Source organism: Carassius auratus, unplaced genomic scaffold (assembly GCF_003368295.1).
Source record: "Carassius auratus strain Wakin unplaced genomic scaffold, ASM336829v1 scaf_tig00033420, whole genome shotgun sequence".
Lineage (NCBI taxonomy): Eukaryota > Metazoa > Chordata > Actinopteri > Cypriniformes > Cyprinidae > Carassius > Carassius auratus.
In genome coordinates, this window is record NW_020526078.1 from 209,849 (window position 1) to 223,720 (window position 13,872).

Below are 13,872 nucleotides of genomic sequence, written 5' to 3' on the forward strand. Positions count from 1 at the left end.
TCCAAATTGGTTTGATAAAATGTTTTTATATAAAGGCTGCAAATATTAGGTGAGGTTCCTTGTGGAAATGTATTCTTATTATTTATTGGAATGGATAAAGTTTTATAACTCTATATGTGAAATAATTGCTTGCTCCTAAAAAGAAATCATACAGTAAAATCTTTTCCATTGATTCACTCATAGATTTTAGAATTTCATAGTAAGAACTCACCACTGGTTTTTACTACTTATTAATAATGGGTTTTTCATAGCCCTCTAAAGTGTCATGGTCCCATATCTCAAAAATGCTAATGCAAAAGTATTTCCTATGAGATGTGCAGAGAGCATGGACTTTTCCATATAAGAACTGACCATTTATTTATTCTACTTATTAGAAATGGGGTTTTTATAGCCTCCAAAAGCACCATATAGTCCCATATCTAAAAATAATGTTGCAGTAAAATGGTTTGATATGAGGACTGCATATATTATGAGATGTCCAGTATAAGAACTAACCATTAGCTGTCTCTACTTGTTAGAAATGGGTCCTTTTGAGGCCTCTGAAGTGTAATAATGTGTCATATCTCAAAAATGCTGCAGTAAAATGTTTCTATATGATGTGTGCATTAGGGATGCACTGAATCCAGATTTTTTGGGTTCGGCCGAATACTGAATCCACTGTTTAAGATTCGCAGAATCCAAAACAAATACAGAATCCTACTCACATCCTCATTTTATTAACACAGTAAAACACATTAATGAAGTAAACAACGTCCACAGAAGTGTACTTTTCATTTTATTTTAACTGAAAAAAAATATATAGATTAAAAAATAGATTAGCCAACATTATGCCAGGTGGGAAAAACTATTTTGACAATTACCCTAAGCCTATGCTTACCCAAGTACGTACCAAAACCTTTCAATAAATGTGCAACAATGCAAAGAAAAGTGTTATTCTTTTATTTTTTAAAACAGAATATGTTTGTTGACTTAACTGAATTAATGTTATTGAACATTTACTCAATAAACATGGATAGTAGGCAGTTTCCGTTTATAACAGTAGGCTAAGCTACAGAACAGTAGCCAAATATTACGAAAAATATTACGGAAGATCACACACATCTCCCGCGTCATAATTAAATTAACGTAAAACCTCTACCCTTTCACATGAAATGAGAGTTTCCTTTAAAAAAAACAAGACGCTCTGCATTAACAGGTGACAGCCGGTTGCGAGTGTGGGAACGAAAGTCCCCAGCAATACTGAAAAGTCTTTCACTTGGCACAGATCTTGGTGGCACACAGAGGTTGATCTTTGCCATTTTTGTCAGCAGTGGAAATCACTGCCGGTTTGTCTTCCCCCACTGAAGAGGGTCCTCTCTAAGAGGAATCAAAGGCTCACCGAGAAAAAAGCTTATCTCCACATCATCGCCCAATGTGACTGGCTCTGTATTGCTACAGAACGGTCCTCATGTAAACACCATCACGTAATCAACGGGCGTGTGACGTCGACCAGCGTAGCGCAAGACTAAGGTTCGGTTCGGTGGAAAAAAAAATCTGAGGTTCGGCCGAAACCGAACCTCGTTAAAAAGCCCAGTATTCGGCCGAATCCGAATCCTGCATTTGGTGCATCCCTAGTGTGCATATAGTATGGAATGTCCTGTATAAGAATTAACCATTAGCCTTTTCAAGTTATTAGAAATGAGATCTTTATAGCCCTCTAAATTGTAATAATGTGTCATATATTGAAAACATTGCAGTAAAATAGTTTCATAAGAAGTGTGCATATAGTATGGAATGTCCCTTACATGAAATGACTATTGCTTATTTCTACTTATTAGAAATGGGGTCTTTATAGCCCTCTAAATCACCATATAGTCTCATATCTCAAAAATGCTGCAGTAAAATTGTTTGATATGACATATGGATATAGTATGGGATGTCCCATATAAGAACATTTACATTTAATCATTTAGTGGATTCTTATATCCAGAGTGAATTTCAAATGAGAAAAAAAATGACCATTGTTTTTTTCTACCTAGTAGTAATGGTGTCTTTATAGCCCTCTAAACACCATATGGACCCATATCTAAAAAAATTCTGCAGTAAAATGGTTTGATATGAGGTGTGCACATAATTTGTAATATCCCTTGCAGGAAATGACCATTGTTTTTACTACTTATTAGTAATGGGGTCTTTATAGCCCTCTAAAGTGCCATATGGTTTCATATATCAAAAATGCTGCAGTAAAATAATACAAATTACCATTCCTTACATTTATATAGCGCTTTTCTAGGCACTCGAAGCGCTTTAAAATTAAAATTTAATTTGAGGTGTGCGTATAGTATTGGACATCCCATATAAGGTCTAACCATTAGCCTTTTCTATTCATAAGAAATGGGGTCTTTATAGCCTGTGAATTGTAATAATGTGTCATATCTAGAAAACGCTGATTTAAAATGTTTTCATATGAGGTATGCATGAAGTATGGGACTTCCCATATACAAACGGAACAATCATTTGTTTATTAGAAATGGGGTCTTTGTAGCCCTCTAAATCAAATAATTTCCCATTTCTCTTTTTCTATGAATCCTGCTATGATTTGAAAGGCCGTAAAATATAGCAAAACACAACCATGAAAACACCAATAAATAACACAAATATTATAGCAGAAGTAAAAAAAAAGAAATCGAGAAATGTAATCTTGTTATATTATATGTAAATTCTGGGTGTCTAAATGAAAAGTGCACTGAAAGAGGTTCTCTCTGTTCTTGCCAGTACTGTGATCATGGTTATATGCGCACCCACAAATTACAATCGCGGCTGGCTTGACCAAGTTTTTCTGAACTGCGGCTGGCTTGACTGCAGTCCTTTATAGGAAGCGTGAATGTCTCACAGTATGAAAACTTTAGCATGACGTGGAAAAAATATATTGGAGTGAGTTTGTTACTTTATTTTATTAAACTGGATAAATTGTCACACCTTTTATATTTTATGTGGTGTCATTATTTGATAAAAACAAAGGTTATTTATTGTATGTTCATTTTGATATTTAATTTACTGTATAGCCTTTAAATTTCTTACTGAAAGAACAACAGCAGCAATATGGTGTAACATTTAATTGAAACACATGTATTTGGTAATTTCTACCTTATATTTTTACTCTTTCCTTTCATTCTTTAAAAAAAACCCAGGTCTTCAACCCCAAGTCTCATTGCAATTTCTTTCTAGGAATTAAATGCTTTCTCTGAATCTTTGAAGTCTCTCCGCGAGCGATCGTACAGGTGCAGATATATCTGTGATGCTCAGCTATTTGACACTCCAGTGTATTCAGGAGATGTTGCTCTCCTGTAGGGCCTCCACAGAATGAGGAACAAACTGAGGACAAAAAATAAATAAATAAAAACACACACATCAAAGAAGGTTTCAGGAGTTTCTGAACACACCCATTGATTGCGTAACTGCCATGGACCAATGGAAGCTCAAAGGTAATTAGGAGCCAAAGTGAACTCCCCCAGAAAGTATGCTCTGGTCAGCTGTTTCGAACCGCTGAAACAAACTTCATTTTGGCCTGATTTTGTTCGGAATGACGTCATATCAGTTAATTCTTCGATTTTGTTTTAAGTATGGAGCGAATGCTTCCTGAAAGGGGTCATATGATGTTGCTAAAAAGAACATTATTTTGTGTATTTGTTGTAATGAATTGTGTTTATGCATTGTAAGGTAAAAAAAAAAACATTATATTTTACATACTGTACATTATTGTTTCTCCCATATGCCCTGCCGTCTGAAACACATTGATTTTTACAAAGCTCATCGTTTTAAAAAGCGAGGTGTGGTCTGGTTGGTCAGATATCCAGTGTGTTGTGATTGGCTGAATACTTCAAGTGTGTGACGGAAATGTTACGCCCCTCACCAGATTGTGATGCTGTGTCAAGTCACCTTTATTTATATAGCGCTTTAAACAAAATACATTGCGTCAAAGCAACTGAACAACATACATTAGGAAAACAGTGTCTCAATAATGCAAAATGATAGTTAAAGGCAGTTCATCATTGAATTCAGTGATGTCACCTCTGTTCAGTTAAATAGTGTTTGTGCATTTATTTGCAAATCATGTCAACGATATCGCTGTAAAAGAAGTGACCCCAACTAAGCAAGCCAGAGGCGATGGCAGCAAGGATCCGAAACTCTATCGTTGACAGAATGGAGAAAAAAACCTTGGGAGAAACCAGGCTCAGTTGGGGGTCAGTTCTCCTCTGACCAGACGAAACCAGTAGTTCAATTCCAGGCTCCAGCAAAGTCAGTTCCGGTTTACCTAAATAATGCAGGCTAAAAATCCTTTAATGGATTTGGATATTAAAAGCATATTAGTATGTTAAGTTTAAGTCAGGTTAAAGAGATGGGTCTTGAATCTAGATTTAAACTGCAAGAGTGTGTCTGCCTCCCGAACAATGTTAGGTAGGTTATTCCAGAGTTTAGGCGCCAAATAGGAAAAGGATCTGCCGCCCGCAGTTGATTTTGATATTCTAGGTATTATCAAATTGCCTGAGTTTTGAGAACGTAGCGGACGTAGAGGATTATAATGTAAAAGGAGCTCATTCAAATACTGAGGTGCTAAACCATTCAGGGCTTTATTAAATTAAATTAAATTAAATTAAATTAAATTAAATTAAATTAAATTAAATTAAATTAAGCAGACGCTTTTATCCAAAGCAATTTTTAAAGTGCATTGAGGCTATCAATTTTTACATATCATGAGTAATAAGCAATATTTTTAACTCTATACGATGTTTGATAGGGAGCCAGTGCAGTGTGGACAGGACCGGGCTAATATGGTCATACTTCCTGGTTCTAGTAAGAACTCTTGCTGCTGCATTTTGGACTAGCTGTAGTTTGTTTACTAAGCGTGCAGAACAACCACCCAATAAAGCATTATAATAATCTAACCTTGAAGTCATAAATGCATGGATTAAAATTTCTGCATTTGACATTGAGAGCATAGGCCATAGTTTAGATATATTTTTGAGATGGAAATATGCAGTTTTACAAATGCTAGAAACGTGGCTTTCTAAGGAAAGATTGTGGTCAAATAGAACAACTAAGTTCCTAACTGATGACGAAGAATTGACAGAGCAGCCATCAAGACTTAGCCAGTGTTGTAGGTTATTACATGCAGAGTTTTTAGGTCCTATAATTAACACCTCTGTTTTTTTTTTTTTTTAGAATTTACCAGTAAGAAATTACTCGTCATGCAGTTTGTGATATCTGGTTCGAGAACGAATCATTCGATGTAACCGGATCTTTTTGAAACAGTCCACCAAATCGAACTGAATCGTTTTAAACAGTTCGCGTCTCCAATACGCATTAATCCACAGATGAATTAAGCTGTTAACTCCCTATCCCTATTTAATGTGTCTGACACTCCCTCTGAGTTAAAACAAACCAATATCCCGGAGTAATTCATTGACTCAAACAGTACACTGACTGAACTGCTGTGAAGTGAGAACTGAAGATGCACACCGAGCCGAGCCAGATAATGACTCGTTCACGAGTCAAGAACCGTTTCTGTCAGACGCGTCCGATTCGTGAACCGAGGAGCTGATGATACTGCGCATGTGTGATTTAGCATGAAGCAAACCGACACACAAAGCGTCTGAAACGACCTGATTCTTTTGGTGATTGATTCTGAACTGATTCTGTGTTAATGCTATGAGCCCAGGTGCAGTCAATGCCATTACGTCGAGCGCAAAAGAATCGGTGAACTGTTTTCTTCAACTGGTTTATTGAATCGAACTGTCAGAAAGAACTAACGTTACTGGTCATCCGAGAACCGATGCAACCGGTTCTTGACTCGTGAACGATTCATTATCTGGCTCGGCTCTGTGTTCATCTCTCTCTTCACAGCAGTTCAGTCAGCATGCGCAGTCTTCTTAATCGCATGTTTCGCTCAATGATGTGCCAGCTTCATCAAACCTGCCATCTACAGTTCTGGCAGTGGTTTGTAATGGAATGATTCGTAACATTATTATAATTGTAACGAGTAACGATGCAGCACATAAAAAAAATATCGGAGTAAAAGTATTAAACTTCCCGGGGTTGGGGCTCGTATGCGAGCGCCTGGTGGCCGGGCCTTCCCCCATGGGGTCCGGCCGGGCTCAGCCCGAAGGAGTGACGTGGGGCCGCCCTCCTGTGGGCTCACCACCTGCAGGAGGGAGCGTAAGGGGCCGGTGCATAGTGGATCGGGCGACAGTCGTAGGCGAGACCCCCGACGACCCGATCTCTGGACACGGAATCTGGCTTTAGGGACGTGGAATGTCACCTCATTGGCGGGGAAGGAGCCTGAGCTTGTGCGGGAGGTCGAGAGGTACCGACTAGAGATAGTCGGGCTCACCTCAACGCACAGCTTGGGCTCTGGAACCATACTTCTTGAGAGAGGCTGGACTCTCTACCACTCTGGAGTTGCCCATGGTGAGAGGCGGAGGGCTGGAGTGGGTTTGCTAATAGCCCCCCAGCTCAGCCGCCATGTGTTGGAGTTTACCCCGGTGAACGAGAGGGTCGGTTCCCTGCGGCTTCGAGTCGGGGATAGGTCTCTCACTGTCGTTTGTGCCTACGGCCCGAATGGCAGTGCGGACTACCCGGCCTTCTTGGGGTCTCTGGGAGGGGTGCTGGAAGGTGCTCTGACTGGAGATTCCGTCGTTCTACTGGGGGACTTCAACGCTCACGTGGGCAGTGACAGTGACACCTGGAGGGGCGTGATTGGGAGGAACGGCCCCCCTGACCTGAACCCGAGCGGTGTTCTGTTATTGGATTTCTGTGCTAACCATGGTTTGTCCATAACAAACACCATGTTCAAGCATAAGGGTGTCCATCAGTGCACGTGGCACCAGGACACCCTAGGCCGGAGGTCGATGATCGACTTTGTGGTCGTGTCATCAGACCTTCGGCCATATGTCTTGGACACTCGGGTGAATAGAGGGGCGGAGCTGTCAACTGATCACCACCTGGTGGTGAGTTGGATCCGATGGCGGAGGAGGAAGCTGGACAGACTCGGCAGACCCAAACATACTGTGAGGGTCTGTTGGGAACGTTTGGCCGAGCCCCCTGTCAGAGAGATCTTCAACTCCCATCTCCGGCAGAGCTTCGACCGGATCCCGAGGGAGTCTGGAGATATTGAGTCAGATTGGACCATGTTCTCCACCTCCATTGTCGCTGCGGCTGCTCAAAGCTGTGGCCGTAAGGTCTCCGGTGCCTGTCGAGGCGGCAATCCCCGAACCCGGTGGTGGACACCGGAAGTAAGGGATGCTGTCAAGCTGAAGAAGGAGTCCTATCGGGCCTGGATGGCTTGTGGGACTCCGGAGGCAGCTGACAGGTACCGGCAGGCCAAGCGGACTGCAGCCCGGGTAGTCGTGGAGGCAAAAACTCGGGCCTGGGAGGAGTTCGGTGAGGCCATGGAGAAAGACTATCGGTTGGCCTCGAAGAGATTCTGGCAAACTGTTCGACGCCTCAGGAGGGGGAAGCAGTGCCCTACCAACACTGTTTACAGTAGAGATGGGCACCTGTACACCTCAACTGGGGATATCGTCGGGCGGTGGAAGGAATACTTCGAGGATCTCCTCAATCCCACCGACTTGTGTTCCGTTGAGGAAGCAGTGGCTGGGGACTCGGAGGAGCACTCGTCCATCACCCGGGCTGAAGTCATCGAGGTAGTTAAAAAGCTCCTCAGTGGCAAGGCACCGGGGGTGGATGAGATCCGCCCCGAGTACCTCAAGTCTCTGGATGTTGTGGGGCTGTCTTGACACGCCTCTGCAACATCGCATGGCGGTTGGGGACAGTATCTCTGGACTGGAAGACCGGGGTGGTGGTCCCTCTTTTCAAGAAGGGGGACCGGAGAGTGTGTTCCAACTATAGGGGGATCACACTTCTCAGCCTCCCCGGGAAAGTCTATGCCAAGGTACTGGAGAGGAGAAATGGCCGATAGTGGAACCTCGGATTCAGGAGGAACAGTGTGGTTTTCGTCCTGGTCGTGGAACACTGGACCAGCTCTATACCCTTTCCAGGGTGCTGGAGGGTTCATGGGAGTTTGCCCAACCAGTCCACACGTGTTTTGTGGACTTGGAGAAGGCATTCGACCGTGTTCCTCGCGACATCCTGTGGAGGGTGCTCCGGGAGTATGGGGTCGGCGGCTCCCTACTTAGGGCTGTTCGGTCGCTGTACGACCGGAGCAAGAGCTTGGTTCGCATTGCCGGCAGTAAGTCAGACCTGTTCCCGGTGCATGTTGGACTCCGGCAGGGCTGCCCTTTGTCACCGGTTCTGTTCATAATTTTTATGGACAGAATTTCTAGGAGCAGCCAAGGGCCGGAGAGTGTCCGGTTTGGGGACCATACGATTTCGTTGCTGCTTTTTGCGGATGATGTTGTCGTGTTGGCCTCCTCAGACCAGGACCTTCAGCGTGCACTGGGACGGTTTGCAGCCGAGTGTGAATCGGCTGGGGTGAGAATCAGCACCTCCAAGTCCGAGGCCATGGTTCTCAGTCGGAAAAGGGTGGATTGCCCACTTCAGGTTGGTGGAGAGTTCCTGCCTCAAGTGGTGGAGTTCAGGTATCTTGGGGTCTTGTTCACGAGTGAGGGAAGGATGGAACGTGAGATTGACAGACGGATCGGTGCAGCTTCTGCAGTAATGCGGTCGCTGTACCGGTCTGTCGTGGTGAAGAAGGAGCTGAGCTGTAAGGCAAAGCTCTCGATTTACCGGTCAATCTACGTTCCTACTCTCACCTATGGTCATGAGCTGTGGGTCATGACCGAAAGGACAAGATCCCGGATACAGGCGGCCGAAATGAGCATTCTCCGTCGGGTGGCTGGGCACTCCCTTAGAGATAGGGTGAGAAGCTCGGTCACTCGGGAGGAGCTCAGAGTAGAGCCGTTGCTCCTCCACATCGAGAGAAGCCAGCTGAGGTGGCTCAGGCATCTATTTCGGATGCCTCCTGGACGCCTTCCCAGGGAGGTGTTCCAGGCACGTCTCACCGGGAGGAGGCCCCGGGGAAGACCTAGGACACGCTGGAGGGACTATGTCTCCCGGCTGGCCTGGGAACGTCTCGGGGTCCCCCCAGAAGAGCTGGAAGAAGTGGCTAGGGAGAGGGAAGTCTGGGCGTCTCTGCTTAGACTGTTGCCCCCGCGACCCGGCCCCGGATAAGCGGAAGATGATGGATGGATGGATGGATGGAAGTATTAAACTCAGCGAAAATATGTACCGAAGTAAAAGTGGAAGTAGGAGAAAAATATAATACTCTAGTAAAGTACAGATACCGCCTTTTAGTACTTAAGTACAGTAGTGAAGTAGTTCTACTTCGTTACTATACATCTCTGGACAGCACTAAGATCCAATAAAACTAATAGAGAGATACACCCACGATCAGATGATAAGAGCAGATAATTTGTAACTCTAAGGAGAGCAGTCTCAGTACTATGATACGGTCTAAATCCTGACTGGAAATCCTCACATATACCATTTTTCTCTAAGAAGGAATATAATTGTGAGGATACCACCTTTCTAGTATCTTGGACAGAAAAGGGAGATTCGAGATTGGTCTATAATTAACTAGTTCTTTGGGGTCAAGTTGTGGTTTTTTGATGAGAGGCTTAATAACAGCCAGTTTGAAGGTTTTGGGGGACATACCCTAATGACAATGAGGAATTAATAATTGTCAGAAAAGGACCTAGGACTTCTGGAAGCACCTCTTTTAGGAGCTTAGATTGTAACAAGTTGAAATAAGTTTATACAATTCTTCCTCTCCTATAGTAGAGAATGAGTGGAACTGTTCTGATGTGATACTGTAGCTGATGGCTGAATGGTTACAATTTTATCTCTAATAGTATCGATTTTAAGAAGAAAGTAGTTCATAAAGGCTACTTGCCACATAAATAAATAATTAGACAAAAATATTAGCAAAATATTGATTTGAGTTGATATATTTGAACGCAAAGCTTCTGTGAAGACAGCAGCAACATTTCAAACATTTTACACAACTGAAATTTAAGGCAAACGGTGCAGTCAAACCACGTATTACATTTCACCACAAAATAATTAAGGCAATAAAATAATTAAGATGGAAATGTTTAAGACCTTACAAGTTTGTTAGTTCTCTTATAATCCATTACAACTTACAAAGCAATCATAGAAAAGTGAAATTTTCTGTTCTCATGCATATCTCCAGATCTTCTGGATTCCTGTTAAAATGTCTCTCTCTCTCTCTCTCTCTCTCTCTCTGTCTCTCTCTTTCTGTCAAGTTCAAGTTGCTTTATTGGAATGACATTTGAGTTACAGTATTAACAGAATTAAATATAAAATATTATTACACCATCAAAGTAAAAGGAAACAAATACAAAAGAAAAAATAAATGAATAAACCAATACAATAAAAATAACAACAGCAGATAATATTTCTTATATTAATAATAGTACTTATATACAATTGATAATATTAAATAACACAGTTGAATACAATAAATTATCCCTTTCGTATGGTGTGTATGGTGTATATTTTGCAACTAGTTTAACTGCTGTCTCATTCTCTCCAAGTATTTAGATTATTTTCATTTAGAGTCATTTAGAGACAAGAATGAATGATTCAAAGCTGCAAACTGTGGGAAGAATGTTTCTCTTGTAGTGCTGTATTTGGGACAGACCAGAAGGAAGTGTTTCTCATCCTCTGTTTGATTCAGCTCACAGTGTTTGCACACTCTCTCTTCTCTCGGGAGCCAGGATCTTTTATGTCGACCAATCTCTATTTCCAAATTTTGATCACTGAGTCGATATTTTGAAAGGATTTGTCTTTCTTAAAATTGCTTGAGTGATAAGTAATTTGCCAGTTTTGTGGTTCTGTTTAGGGCTGAATTCTGTTTAGGGCTGAATGAGTTTTTTTTCATCATAATTTTACTTCAGATTTTTGTCAATTAGTTTCTGAATGTTGGGGTTGTGAACACTTCTGTTTACCCTTAGGATGTTTTTGGCAAATTCCATTTGTGTTCTTTCTATTAAACTTTTATCCTAGTTTTCAAATTGTAATATTGGTCCCCAAATTTCACTCCCGTACAGTAAGATTGGTTTGACAACTGCGTGATATAATTTAATCCATGTTCTAATTGATAGTTTTAATTGGCCAAACCGTGCTTTAATGGCATAAAATGCCCTCTGTGCCTTCTCATTGAGGGCCTTGAGGGCCAGACTGAAGACCCCTGATGCTGAGATCTGGATGCCCAGGTAAGTGTAGCTACTGCTGTGCTCCAGGACTGATATCTGCTTCCCTGAGACCTGGCCTTCTTCTGGAACACCATGACCCTGGTTTTGTCCACTCCTCACAGTACTGTTCCAGAGGGGCCATTCTGTGCTGGAGACCCTCGGCTGTGGGAGACAGCAGAACCAGGTCGTCTGCATACAGCAGGCACTTGACTTCAGAGTCGTGTAGAGCGAGGCCTGGGATGCTGTCGGAGCGCTCCAGAGCTTCTGCCAGCTCGTTAATGTAGATGTTGATCTCTCTCTCTGTCTCTCTCTCTCTCTCTCTCTCTCTCTCTCTCTCAGTGTCGTTGACTGTGGTGGTTCCTCCTGATCCTATAGTGGCTCATGTGGGATCCACAGTGACTCTTCCCTGCTGGATCTCTCCTCCTGAGAACGCTGAAGCTCTGGAGATCCGCTGGTACCGTCAGGATCAGTTCAACAACCCTGTTCTCCTATATAATCAAGGGAAGATCCAGGACGTCCAGGAGGAATCATACAGGAACCGAAGCTCTTTGACTCTGCGGTCAGATCAGTCTGGTGGACTGAAGGATGGAGATGTCTCTCTACGGCTGGAGAAACTCAGAGTACAAGATGGAGGTTTATTTCACTGTTATGTGAGCGGAGAACATTCTTATGGGAGTGAAGAGATGACTCTCAAAATCACTGGTGAGTCGTCTGTTTTCTGAGGATCTGCACTTCATTAAAGCTAAAACCTCTTCTGCATAACAAAACTCATCATCATTGAGGACTGTTGATATAAAACTCATCCATTTCACTAAATTCCAAGTCTTCCAGCTGAGAAACAGACTCAACTTGTCATCATTTGCAGAAAATGCTGACATCATTGCATCAAACACTGAGTAAGCAAACCGAGTTAAACTCAAGTTATTTGGAAAACTGTTATGATAACAGTGCTTTTTTTGTAGTGGTCAGCTGATTGATTCTTTGACAAACGATATTGATGCCGATATCATAAAAAACAAGGTGGCCAATGGCCAATATAAACCGATATATAATATGATATTATACTACAAAAAAAAAACAAATCCCAGACATATCTGCTGCGATGGATTATTTTGTAAATAACATTTACTAAAATAACTATAAATAAATTATAAAAATAAACTGGTAACACTTTGTTGACATGTAGCTACAAAGTTACCTACAGTTAGTGAATGTAACCGATTAATCTGTAAAAAAAAAAAAAGAAATTAACTGTTATACTTTAAATAGTAGCTTCATGATTATGTAATCCTGTTAAAGTCTTTTTTTTTCACAAGTTTGGAGTTCATACTGCTGCAGAAAACAAAACATTCAACACTAGTCAGCCAAATACAAAAACATGCCCAAAAATCCAAATATCAGCCAATATATCGTTGGATTCTTTTGTAACTCAACTAATATACAGTACAAACTGTATATTATATTATAGTATAGTCTTAACGGTTTACTGGAGGTTGAATAAATTATGACAGAATGTTTACTTTGAAGTGCTCCAAGACCCTCAAATGACATAATTAGAAAGTGTGTAAATAAAGCATTAATCCCAGTGAAGCTGTGATTTATAGTGATAAAAAATCGCCTGAGGGGCGTTATTCTGTATTATGTAAAGTGAAGTGACTACCCTCTTATCTGTTATAAATTCACTGTAAACCACAGCTTCATGGGGCTTATTGCTTTTATAAATCAGTTATTCCATATACATAGTAAGGTTTCACAACATAAAACCGGAAATAAAGTGTAATGATATTAATCCAAACAGTATTCTTCCACCAAACAATGTAGTTCCAACAAAGTGGTTGCGGAGTAACACACAGAAGTGAACAAAGGTTTATGTTTGCAGAGTAATTTACAACAGCTTCAAACACGTTTCAGCCAATTTAGAATCAAGGACTGGAACTATCCGCTGTATAAACAGTATCCTTTTATTCTGCATGCATGTAGTTTTTGTGACCGGAGAAGATCTGAGCATCTGTCTCTCCTCTCATCAGCTTTAGGATCCGCTCCTGTCCTGTCTCCAGAGTCTCTAGATGATGGTCGTGTGAACATCAGCTGCAGGTCCAGCGGCTGGTATCCAGAGCCCAGTGTCTCCTGGACGTCAAATGAAGGAAGGGTTCTCCGTCTTGGAGGAACATCTCACACTCGTGGAGCAGATGAGATGATCTCTGTCCACAGCTGGACAGCCGTCTCTCTCTCAGACGCTCAACTGGTCTCATGTTCAGTCTCTCTCAGAACTGGAGAATTAAAAGAAGGAAGACTGGACATAAAGGGCATTGTGTCTTCAGGTTAGAGAACATGGATATTTGTAGATACCACAAACAAAGTGATCAAATTTGCTTGAATGCCAGACCTGTGTTCATTTCCATTATTTCTTCCTGTGACCATAACTTCCTTTAAAACCCTCTGAAGTCGATTAATGCATATATGTGTTATGAGGCATTTTCTCCTGATAAACCAGAAAAGAACTTAAATTACACTTTCAGTTTTGATCATACAGATAAGAGCAATACATCAATCAAATGTAAAGGGTCTACTTTTTTGGATACAGACATAATAACAACAAAACTTTGTGCACTTATAAAATAAAGATAAAAGTCTTTGTGTGCGCTGATCTTCATGTACA

The 13,872-nt window shown here is 41.7% G+C and overlaps 1 protein-coding gene across 3 annotated transcripts in view; it reads left to right on the forward strand.

Annotated features, from left to right (window-relative positions):
- Positions 1-13,872, forward strand: part of LOC113081220 (butyrophilin subfamily 1 member A1-like) — a 32,207-nt gene that overhangs the window by 14,301 nt on the left and 4,034 nt on the right. For all 3 annotated transcript variants that reach the window (XM_026253303.1, XM_026253300.1, XM_026253302.1), the window contains 2 exons: positions 11,553-11,915; positions 13,241-13,534. In XM_026253303.1, the coding sequence (XP_026109088.1) occupies positions 11,553-11,915; positions 13,241-13,534 (657 nt within the window). The remainder of the gene's footprint in view (positions 1-11,552; positions 11,916-13,240; positions 13,535-13,872) is intronic.